The following is a 12,038-nucleotide window of genomic DNA, read 5'->3' on the forward strand; positions in this document are numbered from 1 at the left end:
AGCTGTTAAAGTGTTAGTCTATAATTTACTTTAAATTCCTCAGCTGTTAAAGTGTTGTCTATTATTTACTTTAACTTTCTCAGCTGCTAAAGTGTTCGTCTATTATTTATCTTAAATTCCTCAGCTGTTGAGCCGTTAGTCTATTATTTTTACCTTAAATTCCTCAGCTGTTATTATACTTAATCAGAATGTGTAATTACCCTGAGTTCCTTGGATATCTCTTCGTAGTCGTTGTGGAGAGTGAGGAATTCATTCTCGAGTTTGCTCTTTGAGGAGGTCAAGTTCACGTTGATGGTGGTCAGTTCTGAGATCTTGGAGTGTGATTCATCCAGGGACTGCTCAAGGGCACGCTTCGCCCTCAACGTCTGAAAATAAATATGGGAATTATTACACATTTCATGCAGAAGCAACTTTGTGGGTAAAGTTGTTATGGACAATGTCAATCCTCATCTATGAAAAGGTAACCCACCATAGAATCGAGTTAACATGTCTTATATACTACTGAATTGGAATGGTATTTATGTTGTGGTAGACACACTACAGTACTCCCCCAGCCAGAATTGCAGCTGCGATAGAATTTGATGAACGGATGCCACTAGTGGATTCATTGCAGTGTTGTGAGAAGCCGGGAGAGCTGTATTACGATCACCGTACTTTTGATGATGGTGAGAGCTGTATTAAGTTCGCGGTCGTGGATGCACCTGTGTTGTCATTAGCAGTCGAGAGTACGTAGGCCAACGTTGTGCGTGATCGAGACTGAGTAGCAACAGTGCGAGGAGTTTGAGGCCCGGTGGCTCGGTGGTTTAAAGGTGCTGAGCTGTACTATCGTGATGGTTTGAGTGTCGGCTATATGTCCACACAGATTCGTGTCACCTTTTTTGAGTCTAATAGGTGACATGCGTGTGTAATGCTGAGTCACAATCACGAATTCTTCATGTCTCTCTGTGAGCGACAATATATTACTTTTAATTTACACTAAGTAACATTTAAAAAAAATTAAGACAAGGCAACAAAGAAAAACTCTATTTTAATGACGTTTTATTAAATAATTGCAATTTTGGCTCCCCTATAAAACTGAAATTAATTCATTACATTTAGTTCATGAATTAATATTTGAAACAAAATGTATTAACATCAAGTGTCATGAAATATAAGTTTAAAACAAAATTTATTTGAAGTTGAGTGAATGAATAAAGAGTATCTTATGATCGATTGAAAATTTGAACAAGATATAGGGTGAACTAATAATAGGAGTTGAATAAATATCTACAAAAATATGTTACAATCAATCAGTAGGAAAAGACGATATTTTAGGTTCTTTAGGAGTCTCAGTAGGAATTTGCAATTTTTGAAATATTATTATTATTACTGAGAGCTTGACTCTCAGTAATAATTGTTACGATGTCATTTTTTTCAACAATTTTATTACTATTAATCTAACTGATAATGTAATTGCTCATTCTAAAAGTAAAAACGTCTATCCATATATATATATATATATATAATTTTTAATTATCTAAAAAAAATCCGTGAAGCAAAACAAAGAAAAGATATAATCTCTTCATCAGCCCACACGATTGTATCCGCAAAAAGCAGTGCTTTCTAATATTGTATAAATATGGCCAAAGCAAAATATATGAATACAATAGTGTGAGGAGCACTCAAAAAATTGAAACGAAATTAGAACACATTAAGTAAAAATTTCATTCGAAAAAACAAACAAATATATCAAGCAAAAAACAGAAAATAAAATGTAAAGAGATTAGAGAACAGTACTCAAAGAGAAATCTACATAGTGAGGAGCGAATTAAAGTGAACTTACGCGTACCGGAATCTTTCAAGATCAATATTGAAATTAGAATGAAATGACCTTTAACAATAAAATAAAAATACAAGTAAAATTTACTCTTATACTATTATATATATATATATATATATATATATATATATATATATATATATATATATATATATATATATATATATATATATATATATATATATATATATATATATATATATATATATATATATATATATATATATATATATAACCTATAGGGCCACATTCTAGGCCCCCTAGTAAGCCTATAGTTATTCCCTCTTTTAGGGTACACTAGCACCCGGTAGTTATAATGCGTTGTCCAATATTAAAAGGAGATATAGGGCCATGTTGTAATAATATATAATAATATATATATTAATAATATATATATATATATATAAAGTTAAAATATTGAGAAAATAATTAAAAATAATGACAAGAGAGGAAAATTATTAAAATATTTTTCAAAAGTATTTAAGAAAAATTCATTTTTTAATTATCTAAAAAAAAATTATAATCCGGTAAACAAAATAAAGAAACGATATAATCTCTTCATCAGCTCAAACGATAACAGCTGCAGAGTGCTTTCTAATATTGTATCAATATAGCCAAAGAAAAATATATCAATACAATATACAAAACTTATTAACTTTCTTCTTTTTCCTCTCGTTCCTTTTTGTTTTCATTGTGCGAAAAGTGCAAATCTTTCTGGCAGCATTTACAATGTTTCAGAATTCCGCAGAAGTAAACTTATGGTAAAAAAAAAATCAGTATTTTAATACGACGTATAAACTCATTTATCTTTTTCGATTGTTCAAAAATGATCCACGATTTTACTTTTTCATTAAACCTTAATAAACCCTTTCATAATCCTTCTTTAATAGTATTTTACTTATTAAAAACAAAAAAAATTAAAAATCACTGTATTGCACTAAATTAATAAAAATATTATTAATAAAAATCAAATTATTATTGTTAAAATAAATGGATTATCATATAATAAACATAAATGCCGTTACTTTTGTGTCATGGTTTAGTATATTTTATTTGCTTGAATGCGGCAATAATTATAATGGATAAACGAGAGATAAAACATTTTATGTAATGAATAAAGGAAACTGGGGAATACGCGTGTTTTTCTAAAGAAAAGAATTCCTGCTATTGATATTTCTTCTTTTTCTGCGAAAGAAGGCTTATTTCCAAATAGCACTATAAAGATAGTGCTTATCTTTTTTATTAGCATAACTTATTATTACGTATAAACACTAGAAAAAAAATTTTACGCAGAATGAATAAAAAATTTCAAGAGAATGGAAATTTTATGCTTTCCCATTAGATATACATTTAGTTTCTTACGTATAAAGTAGCTGATGTTATAACAGGGTGTTTCGTAATAATCGCTCTTAATAGGATTTTTCGGAGCACTGGTCAAAACTGAAGACGCAAAAGTATGGATATAAATTCGTATAAAGCATGTCATTACTAAAAAATTACACTGCGTCCAATAATTGGGTCTATTTATTGTAATATACTAATATAATACCTGATATAATAAATAGTCCATATTTATATAATATATTGTCTGATTTATCCAGTCGTCGAATTTATATTATATATTGTCTCATTGAGCCCATTGATGCACGAACGTAAACAGGTGCAAACCGGTTTCAGTCTCGAAAAGACAACAAGTTTAGTTTTGTTACATTAAAACTTTCGTTCGTAAAGGGGCCTGTTTAAACTGAATCACTTCATACAATATATTTTATCGATGCTAAAAACATGCAGAATTGAAACTCAGACTCGGTGTTATTTTGCATTAAAACATTACCGTTTGCAAATTCAGGGACAACTGTGAAAATTACTATTTTTTGCGTAATGTTAAAATGCAACTGAAATAATTTTTTTCTCTGAAATTTTTATTTAAAGTATGTTTAGTGGAAGAAAAATCAAAGAATTTCCCATTCATTGTCACGCCTCGTAAGATTCTCTTTTAAGCAGTTTTTATATCAAAATATTTCAGAGTTATTTCACTCACGGATTCGAGAGAGACTCTGAGCTCTTCTAACAAAATAACAGTTATAATATTGCATATTTAGTTATTTAAACAGTTATGATATCAATGAAACTCACGGATTCGAGAGAGACTCTGAGCTCTTCCAACAAAATAACAGTTATAATATTACATATTTAGTTATTTAAACAGTTATAATTTCAATGAAACTCACGGATTCGAGAGAGACTCTGAGCTCTTCTAACAAAATAACAGTTATAATATTACATATTTAGTTATTTAAACAGTTATGATATCAATGAAACTCACGGATTCGAGAGAGACTCTGAGCTCTTCCAACAAAATAACAGTTATAATATTACATATTTAGTTATTTAAACAGTTATGATATCAATGAAACTCACGGATTCGAGAGAGACTCTGAGCTCTTCCAACAAAATAACAGTTATAATATTACATATTTAGTTATTTAAACAGTTATAATTTCAATGAAACTCACGGATTCGAGAGAGACTCTGAGCTCTTCTAACAAAATAACAGTTATAATATTACATATTTAGTTATTTAAACAGTTATGATATCAATGAAACTCACGGATTCGAGAGAGACTCTGAGCTCTTCTAATTCTGCCATCAGAGCCTGGATTCTCCTTTGAGAGACTCCCAATTGATCAATTGCTTGATTCAGCTGTCGGCTCACATCATCATAATGAGCTTGCAACTCCTACAAATCAAAACATCACTTCAACAACAAAAAAGATCAAACAGAAGAGTGGAACAATATTAAAAAAAATTTCTTTCGATTTAACCTTACATTCATACGATACATTAAAAAAAAATTTTTTTTAAATATTATTCTTTAAATCATTTAAAAATTTTTTTTACCGTGATCTTGGTAGACTGTATCTTGATGGTCTTCTGCATGTCGATGTTCTGCTTGTTGGCAACGTCTAAACTCATCTCCAGTTCTGTGATGGTCACCTGCATCTTCTTCTTGATGCGGGCAACTTCGGTCTTCACTTTAGCTTCAGCTTCAGCCAGTCGCTGACTCAATTGATCGATCTCAATAGCCATCTGCTTTCTGCACACAATAGAGTAACACACACACATATATATATATTATATATATATATATATATATATATATATATATATATATATATATATATATATATATATATATATATATATATATATATATATATATATATATATATATATATATATATATATATATAATATATATATATATATATATATGAACACTATCTACCTATAAGTATTTGGACACACGTGATTGAATACGGTCTTATTTATGCCATTTTAATTCATTTTATTCGCATTTTCAAATATTTTTGAAACTAACTGCTTACTGAAGTAATCTGAAATTCTTTGCATCGATTTATCAACTTGTTTTGAAAGAAATAATTTCTCGCTAATATTTAAAAATTATTAAAAAAAAATAATAACTTTGAAAATGTAATGCGGAAACTATTTTTCCTCCATCGGAGCTGATTCATTTTAAGCGTCAAAATTAAGATCAAGATTGCATTTCAAAAAAAAAAAAAAAGCTAAAATGAATTACCTGAGAGCCTCGAGCTCTTCTTCCTTTTGTGTGAGTCTCCTCTCATAGTCGTGCCTGACAGATGCCAGCTCAGAACTCAATCTCTGAGCTTTAGCTTCCTCCTGCTTCCTGAGTGTCTCGGCCTCCCTGTAGGCAACGCTCAGCTCTTCCCTCTCGTTCTCAAGACGCTTTATCTCCATGTCCATGTCATGGATGCGACGTGTGGCATCGCTCAAGTGAGCCTTTGCATCACCGAGGTCGTCTGAAATGATTCCATCAACAATTAGTCTAAATTACAAGTTGTGATACATTACAGATAACTTTTAATTGAATATGTAGTAAAACTCCGAAAATGTTCTTTTTCACTACTTGGTGTAAATTAGCTGCCATCATTTCTCGCACGCAGCTGCGATGCAATATAAAATAAGAATTATGATCATGATTCATATGTATGAATTATGATTCATATGTATGAATTATGATTCATATGTATGAATTATGATTCATATGTATAAATTATGATTCGTATGTATAAATTATGATTCGTATGTATGAATTATGATTCATATGTATGAATTATGATTCATATGTATGAATTATGATTCATCAACAATATCGCTAACACTACACGTAAAGAATTTTAGTGCAAATTAACACCAAAAATGGTGGTAACAACAATGTGATATAGGGATACATCATAGATAACTTTTGGTTGATTGTGTAGTAAAACAACGAAAATGTTCTTTTTCACTACTTGGTGTAAATTAGCTGCCAGTATTTCTCGCACGCAGCTGCGATGCAATATAAAGTAAGAATTATGATCATGATTCATCAACAATGAATCATGATTCATCCATTTGAATTATGATCATGATTCATCAACAATGGATATGAATTATGATTCATCCATATGAATTATGATCAACACTATCATCAACACTACACATAAGGAATTTTAGTGCAAATTAACACCGAAAATGAGGGTAACAACAATGTGATGTAGTGATACATCATAGATAACTTTTGGTTGATTGTTTAGTAAAACATCGAAAATGTTCTTTTTCACTTCTTGGTGTAAATTTGCTGCCACTATTTGTGGTACACAGTTGCTCTAAAATGTATAATTACGATGAGATAAGCTATACATAAGAGACAGTTAAGTTATTTTTGTGATGCAATATAAAGTAAGAATTCTGATCATGATTCATCGACAATGAATAAGAATTATTATTTATCTATATGAATTATGATCAACGCTATCACTAACACTACACGTAAATAATTTTAGTGCAAATAAACACGGAAAATGGTGGTAACAACAATGTAATGTAGTGATGCATCATAAATAACTTTTGGTTGATTGTGTAGTAAAACATAGAAATTGTTCTTTTCTGCCACCATTTTTTGTACTCAATGGTACTAAAATTTATAAATACAGTACACCGTAAAAATAACTCAACTGACTTTTATACGATGTGCATAAAAAGTCAGTTGAGTTATTTTTACGGTACAAATATAAAGTAAGAATTATTAATTTAGGAATTCAATCATTTAATACCTTTCGCAGAGGTTTAAAATTTAAAAATATTACGCCCAACAATTTTCACAATAATAACTAATATATGCCATTATTGTAAAGATTTAGCTGAAACTTTATTGTGTTGAAGTTTCAAAAATAAAAGGTTGAGTATAGGAATAACTAACATAAAATAAGAATTTTGCAATGTCATTTAAATATGAGCTAGTAACAAGTGTTAAATCTTATATTTTTCAGACAAACATATGAAAAGAGAAAAAAAAATGGAAATAAAATATGAATTGGAAAAGCATTATTTTCACCATCATTTCAACAACATAATTTTCAGAACTATTTAAAACAAAATTGACATTTCAAGTAAACAATTGCGAGAAAAAATATGAATAAGTGTTCTCACTGAATCACGAATTTACCAAACTTAGTCAGTATGTATTAGTACGTATGTATTGGTACTTATGTACGTGTTGGTACTTACCGCCAGCAACTTCCTCGGTTTCAGCGGATTCGACTATTGGTGATGATTCATTTGCGTCTTCCGAATCTTCACACTTATGAATAACCACGATAGTGTCCGAAATTGTGTCCTGATTCGATTGAGATTCAGAAGAATCATCTTTTTTATTTTCATCTCCATCTGAAGCAACGCTTTGAGCCGCTTTAGAAAAAATACTACCAAGTTCTGATAACGAGACGGTTACGATAGCTGGTGATTCGTTGCCTTGCGTCTTCTCGTTCAGATCTGGTGATGGACTCGACCCGGTGGTAGCTTGTTCTTCCTCCACCCCCATTTATAAACAAATTCGAATACACCAAAAGTAAAACAACTTTGTTCGAAACAAACGATTATTCAATTTTCGATTCTAGTCCAATGTGTCCAATACTGTAGAATTGTCTTTAGTACAACTTTGTTCGAAGCAAACGATTATTCAATTTTCGATTCTAGTCCAATGTGTCCAATACTGTAGAATTGTATTTAGTACAACTTTGTTCGAAGCAAACGATTACTCAATTCTCGATTCTAGTCCAATGTGTCCAATACTGTAGATTTGTATTTAGTACAACTTTGTTCGAAGCAAACGATTATTCAATTCTCGATTCTAGTCCAAAGTGTCCAATACTGTAGAATTGTATTTAACATCGGAACAAGCGAGAACGCTTTCTCGATCAGAGCTGAAAGCGTCATTTTTTCTCTCGACCAATGAGAGACTCGGTGGTGCCTATAGGAGTCACGTGACGTCAAGCAAGTGGGCCGACATTTGCCTGTAAAATTTCGGAAGGAAAAGAAAAAACTTTTTTTGTGGGAGAGCGCGGTATCTTTTCAGTTATCTCATTCAGCAGGTGCATCGCCTTATGGAATTATTTTTAGAATTATTTTAGGAAGATCTCTCTTCTGAAATAACACTTTTAAGTCCACATCTGACGATTTGAATTGTTTCCAAATAAAACTTTTCAATACACAAAAGCTCTTCTCCCGAACGTCAAAGAGGAAGAAAAAATTTTCCGAGCGATTTAAAAACGATTTGCTCCAGACCATTGTTTGTTGTTTCTGAGGAAGTTCAATTTTAGAAAGAGTCTTATCATAAACAGACGTCAGTAGAGACAGAAGTCAGTATTAGTTTAGAAATTAAATACTCGAAATCAAATATAGACTTAGAGCGCAGACTAAGCAGTCTGTCACTTAGTCTATTTATATTCACATCGATTAAAGGAAAGAAATAAATTCTCGAAATTAAATACTCGAAAAAGAATAATTACTAGAGGAAAAATAAATAAATACTAGAGGAAAAATGATTAAATATTCGAAAAGGAATAAATACTAGAAATTAAATACTCGAAATCAATCATAGACTTAGCGCTCAGACTAAACAGTCTGTAACTTAGTCTATTTATATTCACATCAATTTAAAAAAAGAGATAAATTCTCGAAATTAAAGTGGGAGACGCAACGTTTAAGCTCAAATGTTTATTTCTCTTTGTTATAACATTCTCGATTGGTGAAATGCTGGAAACCGTTTTATTTTTCGTATCGTAAGTGTTTAATCGATTGATTCTATCAACAAACTTGTTGAATATATTATTGATTCCTTAAATGGAAACAAAATTGATGAATAATATTATATTACTATAAAAACGTTGCTGCTGTTCTATCAAAGATTCTTATGACTGCCCAATGTGCAGATAATCAAGATAACGTACTGTAATATCGAATGTAAGGACCGCACTTCGCTCTCGTCAAATGCGATAAAATCGTAAATTTAGAGAATAAAATTGTATTTTGACGAATGATTTTTTTCCCACTGGAAATAAAAATATATATTTAACTCGATCTTCTAAGTTACTTCAAAATGAATTTTTCTAAACAAATCAGTATTTTTTATTCGTTTAAAGAAAATTTCGGTAAATGCGCAGCATAACCTATTATAGAATTGGGTCCAAATACTATAAGCCTGAAACCGTGAAATAGTTTTCTACGGGAAAAGAAATTAATCATAAAAAATTGCATTTGGCGAAGACTTTCGAAAACTGGCGAATACATTTGCTGTTTGGCTTATTTACTGGCTAATAATTTGAAATCCATAGCGCGGGCATTGCTAATGCGTTATCTACAGTCCCTGGTAAAATTATTAAACGCGGTATGAGATTCTATCTAAAATCTTAATTATGAGGTGATACTATACAGCTTTGTTGTTTTTACACGACTCAAACCGGTTTGCACTTGTTTACGTTCGTGGATCAATGGGGTAAATGAGACGACATATAATGTAAATTTGATGATAATTTAGACGATATATTATATTTATTATATCAAGCTATATATTATAATAATTAGATCAAATGATTAGACGCACTGTAGTGTTTTAATAATGACATGTTTTGCACGCGTTCAATACTTTAATATTTAAACAGACAAGTAATGGGTTTTTATACGGGAGATTTTTTATATACTTCCTATTTGTATTTATTTTTGAACGTATTACATGACAATGTAAACCCATTGATACAGAAACGTAAACAAGTGCAAATCGCGTAAAAACAATAAAGCTGTATAGAGTATCACCTGATCATTAAGATTTTACATAGAATCTTACAGCGCGTCGAATAATATGACCTGAGATTGTAGGTAAATGAAACATTTTGGGGGGGATGATTCCAGTTAATCTGCATAGAATAACTGATTTGTGGAAGTTAAAACGAGAGAACTACAGATGAGAACTTCCTTGACATGAAAGTGACAGGAAGGACTTCATCCGTCAAAATTAGAAGCTGCGATGTCTGTCGGAGGGAGACAATTTAAATATAACTCTGAGAGATTCCATCTGCTTCAGAAGTGTAACAATTGGAGGGAAAAATGCACAATATTATCGTGATTACAGAGCACGGAAGCGAGCGGAGCAGGAAAAAGAGTCGTTGAATAGAACTAGTAATCCTTCTACGACAGCTGATTCTTCTACAATTAACGTAGCGAAGTTTAACTTCTTCTGCGCGGAGGCACTCCACGCACTATTTTTTTTTAATTAATGACATGTTTTGCACGCTTTTATAGATGATACTTTTATATTTAAACAGACGCGTATTGTGTTTTTATACGGGTACATTTCCATTTACATTATACATTTCCATTTGTATTTATTTTTTAACGTATTCCATTACAATGTTATATAAATATAGAATATTTTTAATATCAGGTACTATATTAGTATACTATAATAAATAGAGCAAATGATCAGACGCACTGAAGTTTTTTTATTAATTACATATTTTGCACAAGTTTATAGGCAATACTTTCACATTTAAACAGACGCGTAATGGGCTTTTATTCAAGAGGTTTTTATATACTTTCTATTTGTATTTATTTTTTAACGTATTGCATGACAATGTTAACCCATTGAAGCACGAACATAAACAAGTGTGAACGATTTCAGTCACATAAAAACAATCTAGCTGTATAGTTTCACCTGATAATTACGAATTTACATAGAATCTTATTATGAATCTAATAATTTAGCTGTATATACCTATCTTGAAAATAAATCATATATTTTTTATTGAAATTAAATGCACTTATTGTATAGTTAGAAACTATTGAAATGAATAACAAACCTAATACTGCTTTTCCTTTGAAATAAATCATTTTTTTTAAACTTCTTGTAGGTCTTTTCTGAAACTAGTACTATTTTAAAGATATTTCTTTCTTTTTCTATTTCATTTAGAATTAGTATTTAAACTCTAACCTATTTATTGTATTTGAGATCCGACCTATAGATTTTTCATGCATCCTTAGTAACTAAACTACTTCAACGAATTATTCAATTGCGAATTGACAGAACAATGTTTGCTTCTTTATTTTCCCAAAAAATAGTAGCGTAGTGCATAAAAAATACTCTTTAGAAATATAAATAATTGTTTAGTAATTTAGCATTTTCAATTTTTGAAACTAACACAAAACTGACTCAAAAATTGATAGTTTATAAGATGAAAGTTTAATTTTCTAGGGTTCAGTTATGTTTTGTTATGTAATTCTGCGAATTCTACCGAAATTTAATTCCCTTTATTAGGGGCGGAAACTTTGGAGACTTTATCTGTAGGGGGGACGGAAAGTCTAATTTACTATTCTGTCTAAGAAATGGAAGAAAAAAATGGCTAAAAATGGCGAAAGATAACGTATGCTGTTTGACTATGATGTGGACTAGTAAACTAGCAATATGAAACTAGGATCATCCACTTTTTATGTCAAGATTTTCATCGGCATTGTGATTCAACTCTGAGTTTAAAAATCTGCATTAATTACAGAAAGAAGGTAATCAGATGAAATTTAAAAAAATACAATAATTGATCTGACATCCATTGTAAATTAATAAAGACACTCATTTAAAAGAAGCAGAGTAACATAAAAAATATCAGGATGTGTCAGGCGCAAGAGTTATTCTAGGAAGTGGCAACAATTGCTACGCTAAGACTTCAATACATTCGGTGAAGCTCTAAGCAGACGAGAACAATGAATATCAAAATATGATGATGATGTTAAGGGACGCTGTTACAGAATATCTTTTGCAAATCCATAGAGTCAAATGAACTAGTTAAACTTCCATAGGAAACAAGCA

At 30.6% G+C, this 12,038-nt stretch overlaps 1 protein-coding gene across 1 annotated transcript in view; it reads right to left on the bottom strand.

Moving 5' to 3' along the window:
- The window catches only part of LOC147806929 (paramyosin-like), a gene marked incomplete at its 5' end in the record, with an annotated part of 49,353 nt that overhangs the window by 10,397 nt on the left and 26,918 nt on the right, over positions 1-12,038 (bottom strand). The window contains 4 exon segments of the mRNA XM_087167415.1: positions 201-365; positions 4,431-4,559; positions 4,721-4,916; positions 5,421-5,661. Coding sequence (XP_087023541.1) covers positions 201-365; positions 4,431-4,559; positions 4,721-4,916; positions 5,421-5,661 — 731 coding nt within the window.

This window comes from Parasteatoda tepidariorum, chromosome 7, assembly GCF_982258835.1.
Source record: "Parasteatoda tepidariorum strain Cologne lab strain chromosome 7, Ptep-v5.0, whole genome shotgun sequence".
NCBI lineage: Eukaryota > Metazoa > Arthropoda > Arachnida > Araneae > Theridiidae > Parasteatoda > Parasteatoda tepidariorum.